At 25.4% G+C, this 16,125-nt stretch overlaps 2 protein-coding genes across 2 annotated transcripts; both read left to right on the forward strand.

The window, feature by feature from the left end:
- The first annotated feature begins 9,660 nt into the window (after nt 1-9,660).
- Nucleotides 9,661-11,929, forward strand: LOC130976726 (putative glutamine amidotransferase GAT1_2.1). The gene is made up of 4 exons (XM_057901647.1): nt 9,661-9,879; nt 10,120-10,850; nt 10,960-11,166; nt 11,530-11,929. The coding sequence occupies exons 1-4, from the start codon at nt 9,792-9,794 to the stop codon at nt 11,791-11,793; spliced, it is 1,290 nt and encodes a 429-aa protein (XP_057757630.1). The 5' UTR covers nt 9,661-9,791; the 3' UTR covers nt 11,794-11,929.
- A 1,912-nt stretch (nt 11,930-13,841) lies between these two features.
- Nucleotides 13,842-15,780, forward strand: LOC130974064 (putative glutamine amidotransferase GAT1_2.1). The gene is made up of 4 exons (XM_057898813.1): nt 13,842-14,032; nt 14,283-15,013; nt 15,103-15,309; nt 15,411-15,780. Exons 1-4 carry the CDS (start codon nt 13,945-13,947, stop codon nt 15,648-15,650), a joined length of 1,266 nt encoding a protein of 421 aa, XP_057754796.1. The 5' UTR covers nt 13,842-13,944; the 3' UTR covers nt 15,651-15,780.
- Nucleotides 15,781-16,125: the final 345 nt, after the last annotated feature.

The raw sequence follows: 16,125 nt of genomic DNA on the forward strand, positions 1-16,125 counted from the left end.
CTTTATTTAATTAGATGAACTAAATTTAATTAGTATTCTTTCACGCGCCTAGCAATATTTATTGTAAACATTAATTATGTATATTAAATAGCATATTATAAATACATACCTTATCAATTTATATTCTTATTAAATGAATATATATAATTTATATTTATGGTTTTTAATTTATATTATAATAACAAAAGTATATTTTTTATTTACTATGTAACATCTATATATTTATACACTTAATTTTTATAATTAATATATTTTATAATTAATATATTTTTATAATTAATATATTTTTATAATTAATATTATGCAATTTTAAACTATATTTTATTATATATTTCAAATTATTTCATATATGCACTAATAAATTAGGACAATTTACGTAAATAAATAAAGTGGAAGAATTATTTACGTAAATGTGCAAATCTGTATGTTGTTACGATTTTGTGCAAAATGGATTTATATGTAAACCGTGGCAACCCACCACGGTTTCTAAACATGCATAAACCGTGGGAGGTCACCACGGATTAGGAGCAAATTTTTGTAGGAGGAAACCGTGGTAGGTCACCACGGTTTATGAAGGAAATTTGGCAAGCATAAACCGTGGGGAGTCACCACGGTTTATGAAGAAACTTGTTTGCACATAAAACCTTGTGGGTCACCACGGTTTATGTGTGGTAAATAATGGCCAGAAAACCTTGTTAATTTTATGTCCAAGAGACACAACTTATTTTTTATTTTTTTATTATTCTTGTTAAATTTTTTATTATTATATTTTTCATCTCAAATTTTTTTAATGAAAAAATGAGAATAAATTAGATTTTCATAATTTGTTCTAGTTTATCACCAAACAGAATTACAAGAACACAAAATTTTGTGTCTCTATCCATCAGTGTCTTGTCCTGTCCTATTTTCAGTGTCTTATCCTATTTTTTTGTTGAAAACAAAGGCAGCCTAATAAATACACACTATATAGTACATTTTATAAAGAAAAAAAATCATCTATTTCTATTGAATATTTATAATAAAATTTTTTCGTTCTCTTTATGTATTATTGACTAATATATACTATAAAATTTTTACATGTATTATCAATTAGTTTTTCATTATGTTTATCCCTATTTTTCATTTTACACTATATTTAAATATTTATTATACTATAAAAAATATTAATGAACATAATAAAATAATTACTTATTAATATTTTTTTAGAGTACTCATTAATATTCTTAAAATATAATAAATATTTTTTATTTTAAATTTAACAAATACTAATGTATCAATATACACTTATATGTGAATTTATTAAATCTATATAAAAGATTTAATCAATAAGCATGTTAATGAATATTAATATACCAATATTAACAAGTAATTATTTTATTGTACTCATTAATATGTTATAGTGTAATAAATCTTTATTTTATAAATGAAAAAATAAAGATGTATATAATGAGAGAGGTCACCTTAAGCTTAAACGAACTTTTGAGTAGTTTTTATAAGTTCGCCTAAGATTTTGAAAACTTCATAAAAACTCAAAATAAAAAATAAAACACAGATTCCAAACATTAATGTTAGTGTAATTTATTTTTAAAAATATTTTTTTATTTTATAATAGAAAAAAATCCAAAAATTTCATGGTGTTTATTATTAGAGTCTAATTTTTTTCTAATTTATTTTACATAACAAATTTTAAATATTTTAAATTTATTAAATTTCATCATCTTAAATTAAATATTAATTTTTATTTTTTAGTAAATAGACATCAATTTTTTAAGCACTATAAAATCATGGTGTTTATTATTAGAGTCTAATTTTTTTCTAATTTATTTTACATAACAAATTTTAAATATTTTAAATTTATTAAATTTCATCATCTTAAATTAAATATTAATTTTTTATTTTTTAGTAAATAGACATCAATTTTTTAAGCACTATAAAAATGATTCTTAGTATTATCTGATTTTTTTTATTGTACTCTTTCTATTATAAAAATAATGATTTTTATAATAAACAGCTTTGTGTCTCTTGGACATAAAATTAACAAGGTTTTCTGGCCATTATTTACCACACATAAACCGTGGTGACCCACAAGGTTTTATGTGCAAACAAGTTTCTTCATAAACCGTGGTGACTCCCCACGGTTTATGCTTGCCAAATTTCCTTCATAAACCGTGGTGACCTACCACGGTTTCCTCCTACAAAAATTTGCTCCTAATCCGTGGTGACCTCCCACGGTTTATGCATGTTTAGAAACCGTGGTGGGTTGCCACGGTTTACATATAAATCCATTTTGCACAAAATCGTAACAACAAACAGATTTGCACATTTACGTAAATAACTCTCCCACTTTATTTATTTACGTAAATATTATGATGCATGTTTTAATTTTTTTTGAAGATATTATACATTTAAATTAAGTATAATTTTTTAAATCATTGATAATTTAAAAATTTGTTTCATATTTTTCAAAGTGAAATTATTTATTTTGATTTACATATACTATAATTAGATTTGATGAAAAAATATCAAATACTTAAATTAATTTATTCAATTAGTAAATTTATTCATAAGTCATAACATCCATAAGTTCATATACATAACATTTATAGTTAGGTAAGGTACACATAACATCCAAAATTTTATATTAATAACATCCATAATTTCATACTCATAACATCTATAATTTCATATATATAATATCCATAATTAATAAATTTTTATAATTAATATTACTAAATTTTAAACTGTGTTTTGTTATATATTTCAAATTATCTTATATATACACCAAAGAGTCATAATTTTAATATTTTTATTTACTATTTATACGTATTCTTATTTATTGATTTTAATATGACGAGTTAATAATTATTTTTAAAATTTTATTTCTTAATTTTTGTTTATATTTTATATTTTATTTTTTATTTTATAATAATCTATATGTAAAATATGAGTTGTATAACAGAAGTTGTTAAATTCTATAATTTAATATCCATATTTTTATACGTATAATATTTATATTTTATATACATGATATCTATAATCAATAAATTGGTGCTAATTTATTATTATTTATTATTTCATTTTGCAGGTCATAAACTAATAATTTTGGATGTTTATAATTCTGAATAAATAAAAACGGATCAAATTTAAGAAGTTTTTATTTTTTTAAAATGTCTTGAGGTGATTTAAGATTTTTTAAAAATTAAAAATATAAGAATTTGAGATTTTTATTTGGGAGAAAAAAATTATAGGATTCACATTAAATTTTTGGATATAATAATAATAAGAGAGAAATTTTTGGAATTTGATTCACATTAAATTTAGAATTAACTTTTAGTATAATTAAATGAGGAAAGATAATTAATTATAGACAGAAATTAATTGTATCAATTAAATTAGGAGAGTAATTTACACTCTCTTATAAACGCAAATGTTATTAATCATATATCTTTATTTATTATCTATAATATTTTGGCTACGTAGCATTACCCATGAATACCTTTTAGCTAAACGAGAGGAATAATTATAATCTCGGCATTGAAATATATAAATTATTGTAAATTGAGTAGTAATTAATTTGATATTCGTCACCCACACATATATATAAATTAATTATGCACCTATTACATTGAGGGGTTAATAGTGATTTAGTGAAAAATATCTCAAAGGATCATAAATTAATTTGTCAATATTAGACGTCTCAAATTTATCGATTTCTCAAAAATACAAGGGCAATTTACGTAAATAAATAAAGTGGGAGAGTTATTTACGTAAATGTGCAAATCTGTATGTTGTTACGATTTTGTGCAAAATGGATTTATATGTAAACCGTGGCAACCCACCACGGTTTCTAAACATGCATAAACCGTGGGAGGTCACCATGGATTAGGAGCAAATTTTTGTAGAAGGAAACCGTGGTAGGTCACCACGGTTTATGAAGGAAATTTGGCAAGCATAAACCGTGGGGAGTCACCATGGTTTATGAAGAAACTTGTTTGCACATAAAATCTTGTGGGTCACCACGGTTTATGTGTGATAAATAATGGCCAGAAAACCTTGTTAATTTTATGTCCAAGAGACACAACTTATTTTTTATTTTTTTATTATTCTTGTTAAATTTTTTATAATTATATTTTTTATTATTATATTTTTCATCTCAAATTTTTTTAATGAAAAAAATGAGAATAAATTAGATTTTCATAATTTGTTCTAGTTTATCACCAAGCAGAATTACAATAACACAAAATTTTGTGTCTCTATCCATCAGTGTCTTGTCCTGTCCTATTTTCAGTGTCTTATCCTATTTTGTTGTTGAAAACAAAGGCAGTCTAATAAATACACACTATATAGTACATTTTATAAAGAAAAAAATCATCTATTTCTATTGAATATTTATAATAAAAATTTTTCGTTCTCTTTATGTATTATTGACTAATATATACTATAAAATTTTTACATGTATTATCAATTAGTTTTTCATTATGTTTATCCCTATTTTTCATTTTACACTATATTTAAATATTTATTATACTATAAAAAATATTAATGAACATAATAAAATAATTACTTATTAATATTTTTTAGAGTACTCATTAATATTCTTAAAATATAATAAATATTTTTATTTTAAATTTAACAAATACTAATGTATCAATATACACTTATATGTGAATTTATTAAATCCATATAAAAGATTTAATCAATAAACATGTTAATGAATATTAATATACCAATATTAACAAGTAATTATTTTATTGTACTCATTAATATGTTATAGTATAATAAATCTTTATTTTATAAATGAAAAAATAAAGATGTATATAATGAGAGAGGTCACCTTAAGCTTAAACGAACTTTTGAGTAGTTTTTATAAGTTCGCCTAAGATTTTGAAAACTTCATAAAAACTCAAAATAAAAAATAAAAACACAGATTCCAAACATTAATGTTAGTGTAATTTATTTTTAAAAATATTTTTTTATTTTATAATAGAAAAAAATCCAAAAATTTCATGGTGTTTATTATTAGAGTCTAATTTTTTTCTAATTTATTTTACATCACAAATTTTAAATATTTTAAATTTATTAAATTTCATCATCTTAAATTAAATATTAATTTTTTATTTTTTAGTAAATAGACATCAATTTTTTAAGCACTATAAAAATCATTTTCTTAGTATTATCTGATTTTTTTTATTGTACTCTTTCTATTATAAAAATAATGATTTTTATAATAAACAGCTTTGTGTCTCTTGGACATAAAATTAACAAGGTTTTCTGGCCATTATTTACCACACATAAACCGTGGTGACCCACAAGGTTTTATGTGCAAACAAGTTTCTTCATAAACCATGGTGACTCCCCACGGTTTATGCTTGCCAAATTTCCTTCATAAACCGTGGTGACCTACCACGGTTTCCTTCTACAAAAATTTGCTCCTAATCCATGGTGACCTCCCACGGTTTATGCATGTTTAGAAACCGTGGTGGGTTGCCACGGTTTACATATAAATCCATTTTGCACAAAATCGTAACAACAAACAGATTTGCACATTTACGTAAATAACTCTCCCACTTTATTTATTTACGTAAATATTATGATGCATGTTTTAATTTTTTTTGAAGATATTATACATTTAAATTAAGTATAATTTTTTAAATCATTGATAATTTAAAAATTTGTTTCATATTTTTCAAAGTGAAATTATTTATTTTGATTTACATATACTATAATTAGATTTGATGAAAAAATATCAAATACTTAAATTAATTTATTCAATTAGTAAATTTATTCATAAGTCATAACATCCATAAGTTCATATACATAACATTTATAGTTAGGTAAGGTACACATAACATCCAAAATTTTATATTAATAACATCCATAATTTCATACTCATAACATCTATAATTTCATATATATAATATCCATAATTAATAAATTTTTATAATTAATATTACTAAATTTTAAACTGTGTTTTGTTATATATTTCAAATTATCTTATATATACACCAAAGAGTCATAATTTTAATATTTTTTATTTACTATTTATACGTATTCTTATTTATTGATTTTAATATGACGAGTTAATAATTATTTTTAAAATTTTATTTCTTAATTTTTGTTTATATTTTATATTTTATTTTTTATTTTATAATAATCTATATGTAAAATATGAGTTGTATAACAGAAGTTGTTAAATTCTATAATTTAATATCCATATTTTTATACGTATAATATTTATATTTTATATACATGATATCTATAATCAATAAATTGGTGCTAATTTATTATTATTTATTATTTCATTTTGCAGGTCATAAACTAATAATTTTGGATGTTTATAATTCTGAATAAATAAAAACGGATCAAATTTAAGAAGTTTTTATTTTTTTAAAATGTCTTGAGGTGATTTAAGATTTTTTAAAAATTAAAAATATAAGAATTTGAGATTTTTATTTGGGAGAAAAAAATTATAGGATTCACATTAAATTTTTGGATATAATAATAATAAGAGAGAAATTTTTGGAATTTGATTCACATTAAATTTAGAATTAACTTTTAGTATAATTAAATGAGGAAAGATAATTAATTATAGACAGAAATTAATTGTATCAATTAAATTAGGAGAGTAATTTACACTCTCTTATAAACGCAAATGTTATTAATCATATATCTTTATTTATTATCTATAATATTTTGGCTACGTAGCATTACCCATGAATACCTTTTAGCTAAACGAGAGGAATAATTATAATCTCGGCATTGAAATATATAAATTATTGTAAATTGAGTAGTAATTAATTTGATATTCGTCACCCACACATATATATAAATTAATTATGCACCTATTACATTGAGGGGTTAATAGTGATTTAGTGAAAAATATCTCAAAGGATCATAAATTAATTTGTCAATATTAGACGTCTCAAATTTATCGATTTCTCAAAAATACAAGGGCAATTTACGTAAATAAATAAAGTGGGAGAGTTATTTACGTAAATGTGCAAATCTGTATGTTGTTACGATTTTGTGCAAAATGGATTTATATGTAAACCGTGGCAACCCACCACGGTTTCTAAACATGCATAAACCGTGGGAGGTCACCATGGATTAGGAGCAAATTTTTGTAGAAGGAAACCGTGGTAGGTCACCACGGTTTATGAAGGAAATTTGGCAAGCATAAACCGTGGGGAGTCACCATGGTTTATGAAGAAACTTGTTTGCACATAAAATCTTGTGGGTCACCACGGTTTATGTGTGATAAATAATGGCCAGAAAACCTTGTTAATTTTATGTCCAAGAGACACAACTTATTTTTTATTTTTTTATTATTCTTGTTAAATTTTTTATAATTATATTTTTATTATTATATTTTTCATCTCAAATTTTTTTAATGAAAAAAATGAGAATAAATTAGATTTTCATAATTTGTTCTAGTTTATCACCAAGCAGAATTACAATAACACAAAATTTTGTGTCTCTATCCATCAGTGTCTTGTCCTGTCCTATTTTCAGTGTCTTATCCTATTTTGTTGTTGAAAACAAAGGCAGCCTAATAAATACACACTATATAGTACATTTTATAAAGAAAAAAATCATCTATTTCTATTGAATATTTATAATAAAAATTTTTCGTTCTCTTTATGTATTATTGACTAATATATACTATAAAATTTTTACATGTATTATCAATTAGTTTTTCATTATGTTTATCCCTATTTTTCATTTTACACTATATTTAAATATTTATTATACTATAAAAAATATTAATGAACATAATAAAATAATTACTTATTAATATTTTTTAGAGTACTCATTAATATTCTTAAAATATAATAAATATTTTTTATTTTAAATTTAACAAATACTAATGTATCAATATACACTTATATGTGAATTTATTAAATCCATATAAAAGATTTAATCAATAAACATGTTAATGAATATTAATATACCAATATTAACAAGTAATTATTTTATTGTACTCATTAATATGTTATAGTATAATAAATCTTTATTTTATAAATGAAAAAATAAAGATGTATATAATGAGAGAGGTCACCTTAAGCTTAAACGAACTTTTGAGTAGTTTTTATAAGTTCGCCTAAGATTTTGAAAACTTCATAAAAACTCAAAATAAAAAATAAAAACACAGATTCCAAACATTAATGTTAGTGTAATTTATTTTTAAAAATATTTTTTTATTTTATAATAGAAAAAAATCCAAAAATTTCATGGTGTTTATTATTAGAGTCTAATTTTTTTCTAATTTATTTTACATCACAAATTTTAAATATTTTAAATTTATTAAATTTCATCATCTTAAATTAAATATTAATTTTTTATTTTTTAGTAAATAGACATCAATTTTTTAAGCACTATAAAAATCATTTTCTTAGTATTATCTGATTTTTTTTATTGTACTCTTTCTATTATAAAAATAATGATTTTTATAATAAACAGCTTTGTGTCTCTTGGACATAAAATTAATAAGATTTTCTGGCCATTATTTACCACATATAAACCGTGGTGACCCACAAGGTTTTATGTGCAAACAAGTTTCTTCATAAACCGTGGTGACTCCCCACGGTTTATGCTTGCCAAATTTCCTTCATAAACCCTGGTGACCTACCACGGTTTCCTCCTACAAAAATTTGCTCCTAATCCGTGGTGACCTCCCACGGTTTATGCATGTTTAGAAACGTGGTGAGTTGCCACGGTTTACATATAAATCCATTTTGCACAAAATCGTAACAACAAACAGATTTGCACATTTACGTAAATAACTCTCCCACTTTATTTATTTACGTAAATTGCCCAAAATACAATAATACATGAATTTGATCAGTTCATCAATTTGAATTCCAATGATATCCAAAAGTAAAATATTTTTTTAATTATGTTATTTAGACAGAAAAAATTAGCCATAAAATCAATTATTTATATCAAATAATGAAAATTCAGGTGTAGTCGATTTTTTATGAAGTTGATAGCTAAAAGTCGTTAGATAAAAATTTAGTCAAATCAGTTAAATCATCTGACGAATCTCAACTATCAACTTCACGTAAAGTCGACTGCACTTAAGTTTTCACCGTATCAAATACATATTAAAATACATAATATATATTAAAAATATATAAAATAATATATGGTGCATTATTATATTGGTCCAACTTATGTCTTGTATATATAGTAAATACACCATAGCTAGGTACAGATCATGCATTCTCATTCCTTCTGTAAATTTGCTAAAAATAGGACTCCAAGTCCCTAGGTACAGGAGTGCCGATCTAACAGCAAATAATTCAATTATTTAATCATTTATTTAAATAATAAAAAATCGACTATATTATATGTAGATTAAAATTAGTCATCAAAATTAATGACCAATATAAAATATGCGTTAAAAATAAATTAAATCATAAATAAATAGGTAGTGTAGTGACTGATTTTAATAACTGATGCATAAATAATTTTTGTTTAAAGCGTTGAAAATTGAAAATATGGAAGATACGCGGAGGCACGGTGGCGCTCCCTTGAATTAGGTTAGTATGTGTCTCAAAAAGTTGGCATTTTTATTTTACTCTTTCAAGCTTTGACTCTCATAACCAAAAAACGCTAATTGCATTGTCATCATGCCTTAATTTTCATCCTTATCTTACTCATCAATTACTCCCTTCCAACTCACTCTTTTCAATTTCCATTTCCATATATATATACCCATCAACCTCCTTCGATTTCTCATCATCGTCATAATCATAATCATATTCATATTCATATTCATAATCATAGTCATGTCTTCTGATCTCTCCAATATTCTCCCTCGTGTTCTAATTGTTTCGAGGCGCACCGTTCGGAAGAACAAGTTCGTTGATTTTGTTGGTAAGCTAAGCCTCTTCATTCTTCAATCACATCAACTACTTTTTCAGCCATGTTATTTATATTATTGTTTATTTAACCCTTTTTTGATAATTATTATTATTGCATCAAATCAGAAATAGAGATTTGTTCAAAGAAAGGAGATAACAATATTCAAGAAAATCTGTTGAGTTAGTTGTACGTGTATTCAAGAACTACTGTAGATATAGACTGATTTGTTGAGTTGTTTTTGTTAATTCTCAGGTGAGTATCACCTTGATCTTATAGTAGGATATGGTGCAGTACCAGTGATTGTTCCACGTGTTTCTGGGGTTCACACCTTGTTGGAAAGCTTTGAGCCAATTCATGGTGTTCTTCTCTGTGAAGGAGAAGACATTGATCCTTCATGGTATGAACAAGACACCACTGATCTGTCACAACAAGAGTTGGAAGAAATAAGGAGGATCCATGCAAGTGACACAGCCATTGATAAAGAGAAAGATTCAATTGAGCTTAGTCTTGCAAAGCTTTGCTTAGAGAGGAACATACCCTACTTGGGAATATGCAGAGGCTCACAAGTTCTTAATGTTGCTTGTGGGGGTACCCTTTATCAGGACATAGGTAAAGAGCTTTCAAAGAATGTTCCTTTGGAACAAAGAGTGATTCATATGAACTATGATGACTATGATGGACATAGGCATGTGGTGAAGGTTGTTGAAAACACACCTTTGCATCATTGGTTTAAGGATTCTTTGGAACAAGGGGGAATGAATATTTTGGTAAATAGTTATCACCATCAAGGTGTTAAGAGATTGGCACAACGTTTTGTTCCCATGGCATTTGCCCCTGATGGTTTGATTGAAGGGTTTTATGATCCTGATGCTTATAATCCAGAAGAGGGTAAGTTTATCATGGGGTTGCAGTTTCATCCTGAGAGAATGAGGAAGCCTAATTCAGAAGAATTTGATTATCCTGGATGCCCTTTTGCTTATAAGGTATGAACTTGGTTTTGAAGTATTAATAAAGACAATAATGTTCTTAAAATTGGATCAAGTTTAATTTTACTCTGTGAGTAACATGCATTCATGTACATAAATTTTGCAGGAATTTGTGAAGGCAGTGATTGCTTATCAGAAGAAGTTGAATAGCTTAACATGTGTTAAGAAGCCTTTGAAGCTTAATCAGGAGATGGAGAACAAAAGAAAAGTTATAGTGCGTAGTTTCTCACTAGCCAAAAACCTCTACAATGCTGGCCATCATACAAACTCCACCAAAGATTCTGATCTTGAAGCTGGGGCACAATTTCTTGAGGTAACACCAAATTTTCTGTCAAATGTTCATCCTAGCTAGCTGGTTTTGTTTAAGATTTTTGCAGTTAAAGTCTTAATTAACACCAGCATTATTACTGTTACAACAATAACAAGAATGTCTTATCCTATTAAATAGGTTAGTTATATGAATCAAACTTTGTCTATATTTACACAATCAATCATAAGTCTAGAGAAAAGAAATGGGTTGTATTTATTATATGCAAATCCATGACTAATTTTTTATGTCATGTAACATTTTTGTCATAATTAAAGTGAAAAATTCTGTTGGATCACTGTTAGTATTGTATGATTGAAATCATATACAGTAGTGTGTATTAATTTATGTTGGAAAATGAATTTGCAGTCAAACACAGCATTGAGTGTGCAACAAGAGAAAAGGCTAAAGCAAATGGGTGCAACAGTGAGGAATGCAGGGTCATACATAGAGAGATTGAAGCTGAATCAAGAAAGAGAGAAATTGGCAAGAAAGGTTATGGAAAAAATGTCTGTGGAACAATTATCTGATCTACTGTCATTCTACAACTCAATGGGCCAAATTTGCAATGAAGTTTTGGAAATTAAGATTCATGGTCTTGAAATTGTCAATGAAAATGAGTGTGTATTATAGCCCATGATTTTGTTGACCATGGTTGGTGTAAATGTATTAAGTTAGGTGTGTGCTTTTAAATCTGAATTAGGTGATGTGATCTTTATTTTTTTGGTGGGGTTTTGATGTGTAGAGAAAATTAAATGATGAAAACCAATGTATACTATTTGGATAAACTTGGAATAAGTCTATATATACCACTGCCATGGCCATATTACTATGGTCACATTTTCTGAATCCGTTGATATTATGTGTCCACAGAATTCAATTATAACTTCTTAAAAGAAAAAGAAAGTAATGTAATAAAATGAACATAATTTGCAATTTTCAGCTAAATGAAAGAGACTTCTCACATTTTTAATTTGATTTATTGGACCAATAATCCAGCTTTAATATAGAGTGGGTTTATATATGAAAACAAGATTTAAATTATAATTTTAGTGTATGATTATTATTATTTTTTGAATGATTAATATCTAATAATTCGGATAAGCTTGATAATTTAAATTTAAGTATAAGTATATGTATGCTCATATATAACTAATTTTGGATGGAAACATGTTCTATAATAACCTATAACTTCCAAAGAATTTTAACTAGTCAATTCTCTTCTTTTTTTTTTTTTTTATCTAGTTTGAGAGAATTCACACAAAATAAAATCATCATATATTACTAATAAAATCTTCTTTATTAGTATTTAGTTGACAAATTTTTTAATTAAGAGTCGTATTGTCTCAAAATAATATATTAAATCAATAGTCATATTATTTTTTAAAAATTTAATATAATTTTATATATTAATTAATATTTAAATTTAATTTTTATATTAATATCTATTATAGTATTTTAAATTTTAAAAATTATTTTATTGAATACACTTATTATTACTTATGTTTATTAAAAATTATTTTTTATTTAATTTATTAAATATAGATATTATTATTTTTAAAAAACTATATTTTAAAAATTAACTTTTATTATTTTAAAAATTAACTTTTATAAACTATTTTTAGAAACATTTTAGATTTTACTAAGTCTCAAAGTGACACCGAAAATTAAAAACTATACATATTTCTTTAACACGGGTTCCTCATTATTAGGAGATGTCTAGAAGAGGGTTGTTAGGAATAATCAAATTAGGTTAATATCGTATTAGAGTAGAGAGAAGTAAGCCATGTGCAGCTTATGACTATAATTTAATCAAGACTATATAAGTATATATGCATATGTTATAATAATAACACTAATAACAATAACAATGCGGATTCATATTTTGGTGCATGGATTCCATTCAGTTCTAACTTCTAAGTCATCAAGCAACGAAAAAAGCTTATTGAACGAAATATAAAAAATATAATCCATGCAAATCTCAATAATGCTATTAAAAAAGGAATATATATATATATATATATATATATATATATATATTTTTTTTTTTTCTTTTCTTAAAGAAATCCCACTACATTAAAGCTAAAGGCATTCATATCCTCTTTTTATCGTGTATTTATAAAAAAATATATAATGCCACTTGATAATATCACTTTTTAGTTTTTACATAATCTTTTCTGTATTATATTTTCGCATACATTTACAAAGAAAGAAATAATATTATTAAAATAAGAATGATGGTATTATTTCTCATTTATTATATTTACCACATTTTTTATTAATTATGTTAAATATAAAATATAATTTAAAAATCAGTAAATTTTATTATTTTTTATTAATACTTTTTAATTATTAATTTAATAATATATTTTTAGTTTATATTTTTAAATATTACTGATTAATTAATAATTACTGATAAAATAATAAATTTTATTAATTTTTTAATATTTTTATATATATTTATATAAAAATATATAATAACTAATTTTTAATATATATATATATATATATAATAATTTTTTTTTTCATGGTAGGTAGTCACACTTTCACACAAACCGTAGCTTTCACAAGTCACAACTAATCAATCCTTATCCGATCCTACAAAATATAAAAGCATAAAGTTATTTATATAGGTCCAAATAAATCATTGGAGTCCGCAATATATAAAATTATAAATACAAGCTAATAAGCTTTTAAGCTCTTAATAGTTCTTCATAGCTAGTGCAAGGCAGTGTCAATTACCCTTCATTTTGCATCATCAAACCTTAGAGACATAAAGTGATAATGTCTTCTGAGCTCAATGCAATTCTCCCTCGGGTCCTAGTTGTTTCTAGACGCACCGTTCGCAAGAACAAGTTTGTTGATTTCGTTGGTATGTTTCATTTCCTTTTTTCAGATTAAGAAATAATGAAAAAAGGTTTAGGAATTTATTTATTAGAATTATATGTTGGTATTTATGGTGACTCTTTGTCTTTGATGTTACTAATAAGAATGATGGTAGTTATGTTACCTAACAATTATTGTAATCTATGATGCAACTTCTCTGTCTTTATTTTCTGTTTTGCAACATTTACCAAACACTTTTGATCAAAATGGTTGTTATGTTTGTGTGTGATTTTCAGGTGAGTATCACCTTGATCTTATAGTAGGCTATGGTGCAGTACCAGTGATTGTTCCACGTGTTTCTGGGGTCCACACCTTGTTGGATAGCTTTGAGCCAATCCATGGTGTTCTTCTCTGTGAAGGAGAAGACATTGATCCTTCATGGTATGAACAAGACACCACTGATCTCTCCCAACAAGAGTTGGAAGAAATAAGGAGGATCCATGCAAATGACACAGCCATTGATAAAGAGAAAGATTCAATTGAGCTTAGTCTTGCAAAGCTTTGCTTAGAGAGGAACATACCCTACATGGGAATATGCAGAGGCTCACAAGTTCTTAATGTTGCTTGTGGGGGTACCCTTTATCAGGACATAGGTAGTGAGCTTTCAAAGAATGTTCCTTTGGAACAAAGAGTGATACATATGAACTATGATGACTATGATGGACATAGGCATGTGGTGAAGGTTGTTGAAGACACACCTTTGCATCATTGGTTTAAGGATTCTTTGGAAGAAAGGGGAATGAAAATTTTGGTAAATAGTTATCACCATCAAGGTGTTAAGAGATTGGCACAACGTTTTGTTCCAATGGCATTTGCTTCTGATGGTTTGATTGAAGGGTTCTATGATCCTAATGCTTATTGTCCAGAAGAGGGTAAGTTTATTATGGGATTGCAATTTCACCCTGAAAGAATGAGGAAGCCTAATTCAGATGAATTTGATTATTCTGGATGCCCTTTTGCTTATAAGGTTTGAATTTCTTTGTTATTAATGTTAGAATATGGACTCATTAACATTTTGGAAATTGCATTGACCTTTTAATGAGAAAAAATATGCAGGAATTTGTGAAGGCAGTAATTGCTTATCAGAAGAAGCTAAATAATTCAACAGGTGTTGAAAATTCTTTAAAGCTTAATGAGGAAATGGAAAACAAAAGAAAAAGCATAGTACGTAGTTTCTCACTTGCCAAAGACTTGTATACCACTGGCCTTGAGTTAAACTCTGACAAAGAGTCTGAACTTGAAGTAGGGGCAGAATTTCTTGAGGTACTAGCATTATTAAATGTTGTAACAGATCATAGGAACATTGTTCAATCTTTTTTAGTCCTTTCCACTAATTATTATTTAATCTATATTTGAATTTGAAGTCAAACACAGCAATTAGTGTGCAACAAGAGCATAGGTTAAAGCAAATGGGTGCAACATTCAGGAATGGAAGGCCATGCATAGAGAGACTAAAGCTGAGTGAGGATAGAGAAAACAAAGCAAGAAATTTGATGGCTAAAATGTCAGAGGAGCAGTTATCTGAGTTATTATCTTTCTACCACACAATGGGGCAGATTTGTTCAGAAGTGTTGGATTCAAAAATATATAGCCTTGTCCAATGATTTTAGTTCATAATTTTGTTTATTTCCATGTGTTTTGTAACCATGTGATTGTTGTAAGCTAGTTTGGTGTACTAATAATAAGTTGATATTAGGACAAATATTCATCATGAGTCAAAAGGTTTAAATGTAATATAATTTGAAATTGACATACTAGATGTGTTTGATTTGTGTTTTTGTTTTGATTATGATGAAGATAAGAGGTTGATACAATAAAATAAAACAAAAATAAAAAATATTATGATAAGTGACTTATTTTATAAGTCATAAATAAGTCTTCTCATAAATTCTAACAAATTAACAAATTAGGTGTCCATTTAGATTAGCTACTTTTGGAAATTTTTTTAGTGCAAAAGTATTAATTTTTTTATTTTAATTTAATAATATTTTTTTTAAAAATTAAAAATAAATATTTTTATACTTTTATCCAAATACATAATTATTTTAATAAAAAAAAAAACCTTAAAGAAAAACTCTT

The sequence above is a fragment of the Arachis stenosperma genome, chromosome 4 (assembly GCF_014773155.1).
Source record: "Arachis stenosperma cultivar V10309 chromosome 4, arast.V10309.gnm1.PFL2, whole genome shotgun sequence".
In the NCBI taxonomy this organism is placed as follows: domain Eukaryota; kingdom Viridiplantae; phylum Streptophyta; class Magnoliopsida; order Fabales; family Fabaceae; genus Arachis; species Arachis stenosperma.

Excerpts from the sequence above, each read along its gene's own strand:
- LOC130976726 (XM_057901647.1), top strand. The coding sequence starts at position 9,792 with ATGTCTTCTGATCTCTCCAATATTCTCCCTCGTGTTCTAATTGTTTCG. Across the intron at positions 10,851-10,959 it reads GATGCCCTTTTGCTTATAAG|GAATTTGTGAAGGCAGTGAT; the intron begins GTATGAACTTGG and ends TAAATTTTGCAG. Across the intron at positions 11,167-11,529 it reads CTGGGGCACAATTTCTTGAG|TCAAACACAGCATTGAGTGT; the intron begins GTAACACCAAAT and ends ATGAATTTGCAG.
- LOC130974064 (XM_057898813.1), top strand. The coding sequence starts at position 13,945 with ATGTCTTCTGAGCTCAATGCAATTCTCCCTCGGGTCCTAGTTGTTTCT. Across the intron at positions 15,014-15,102 it reads GATGCCCTTTTGCTTATAAG|GAATTTGTGAAGGCAGTAAT; the intron begins GTTTGAATTTCT and ends AAAAATATGCAG. Across the intron at positions 15,310-15,410 it reads TAGGGGCAGAATTTCTTGAG|TCAAACACAGCAATTAGTGT; the intron begins GTACTAGCATTA and ends TTGAATTTGAAG.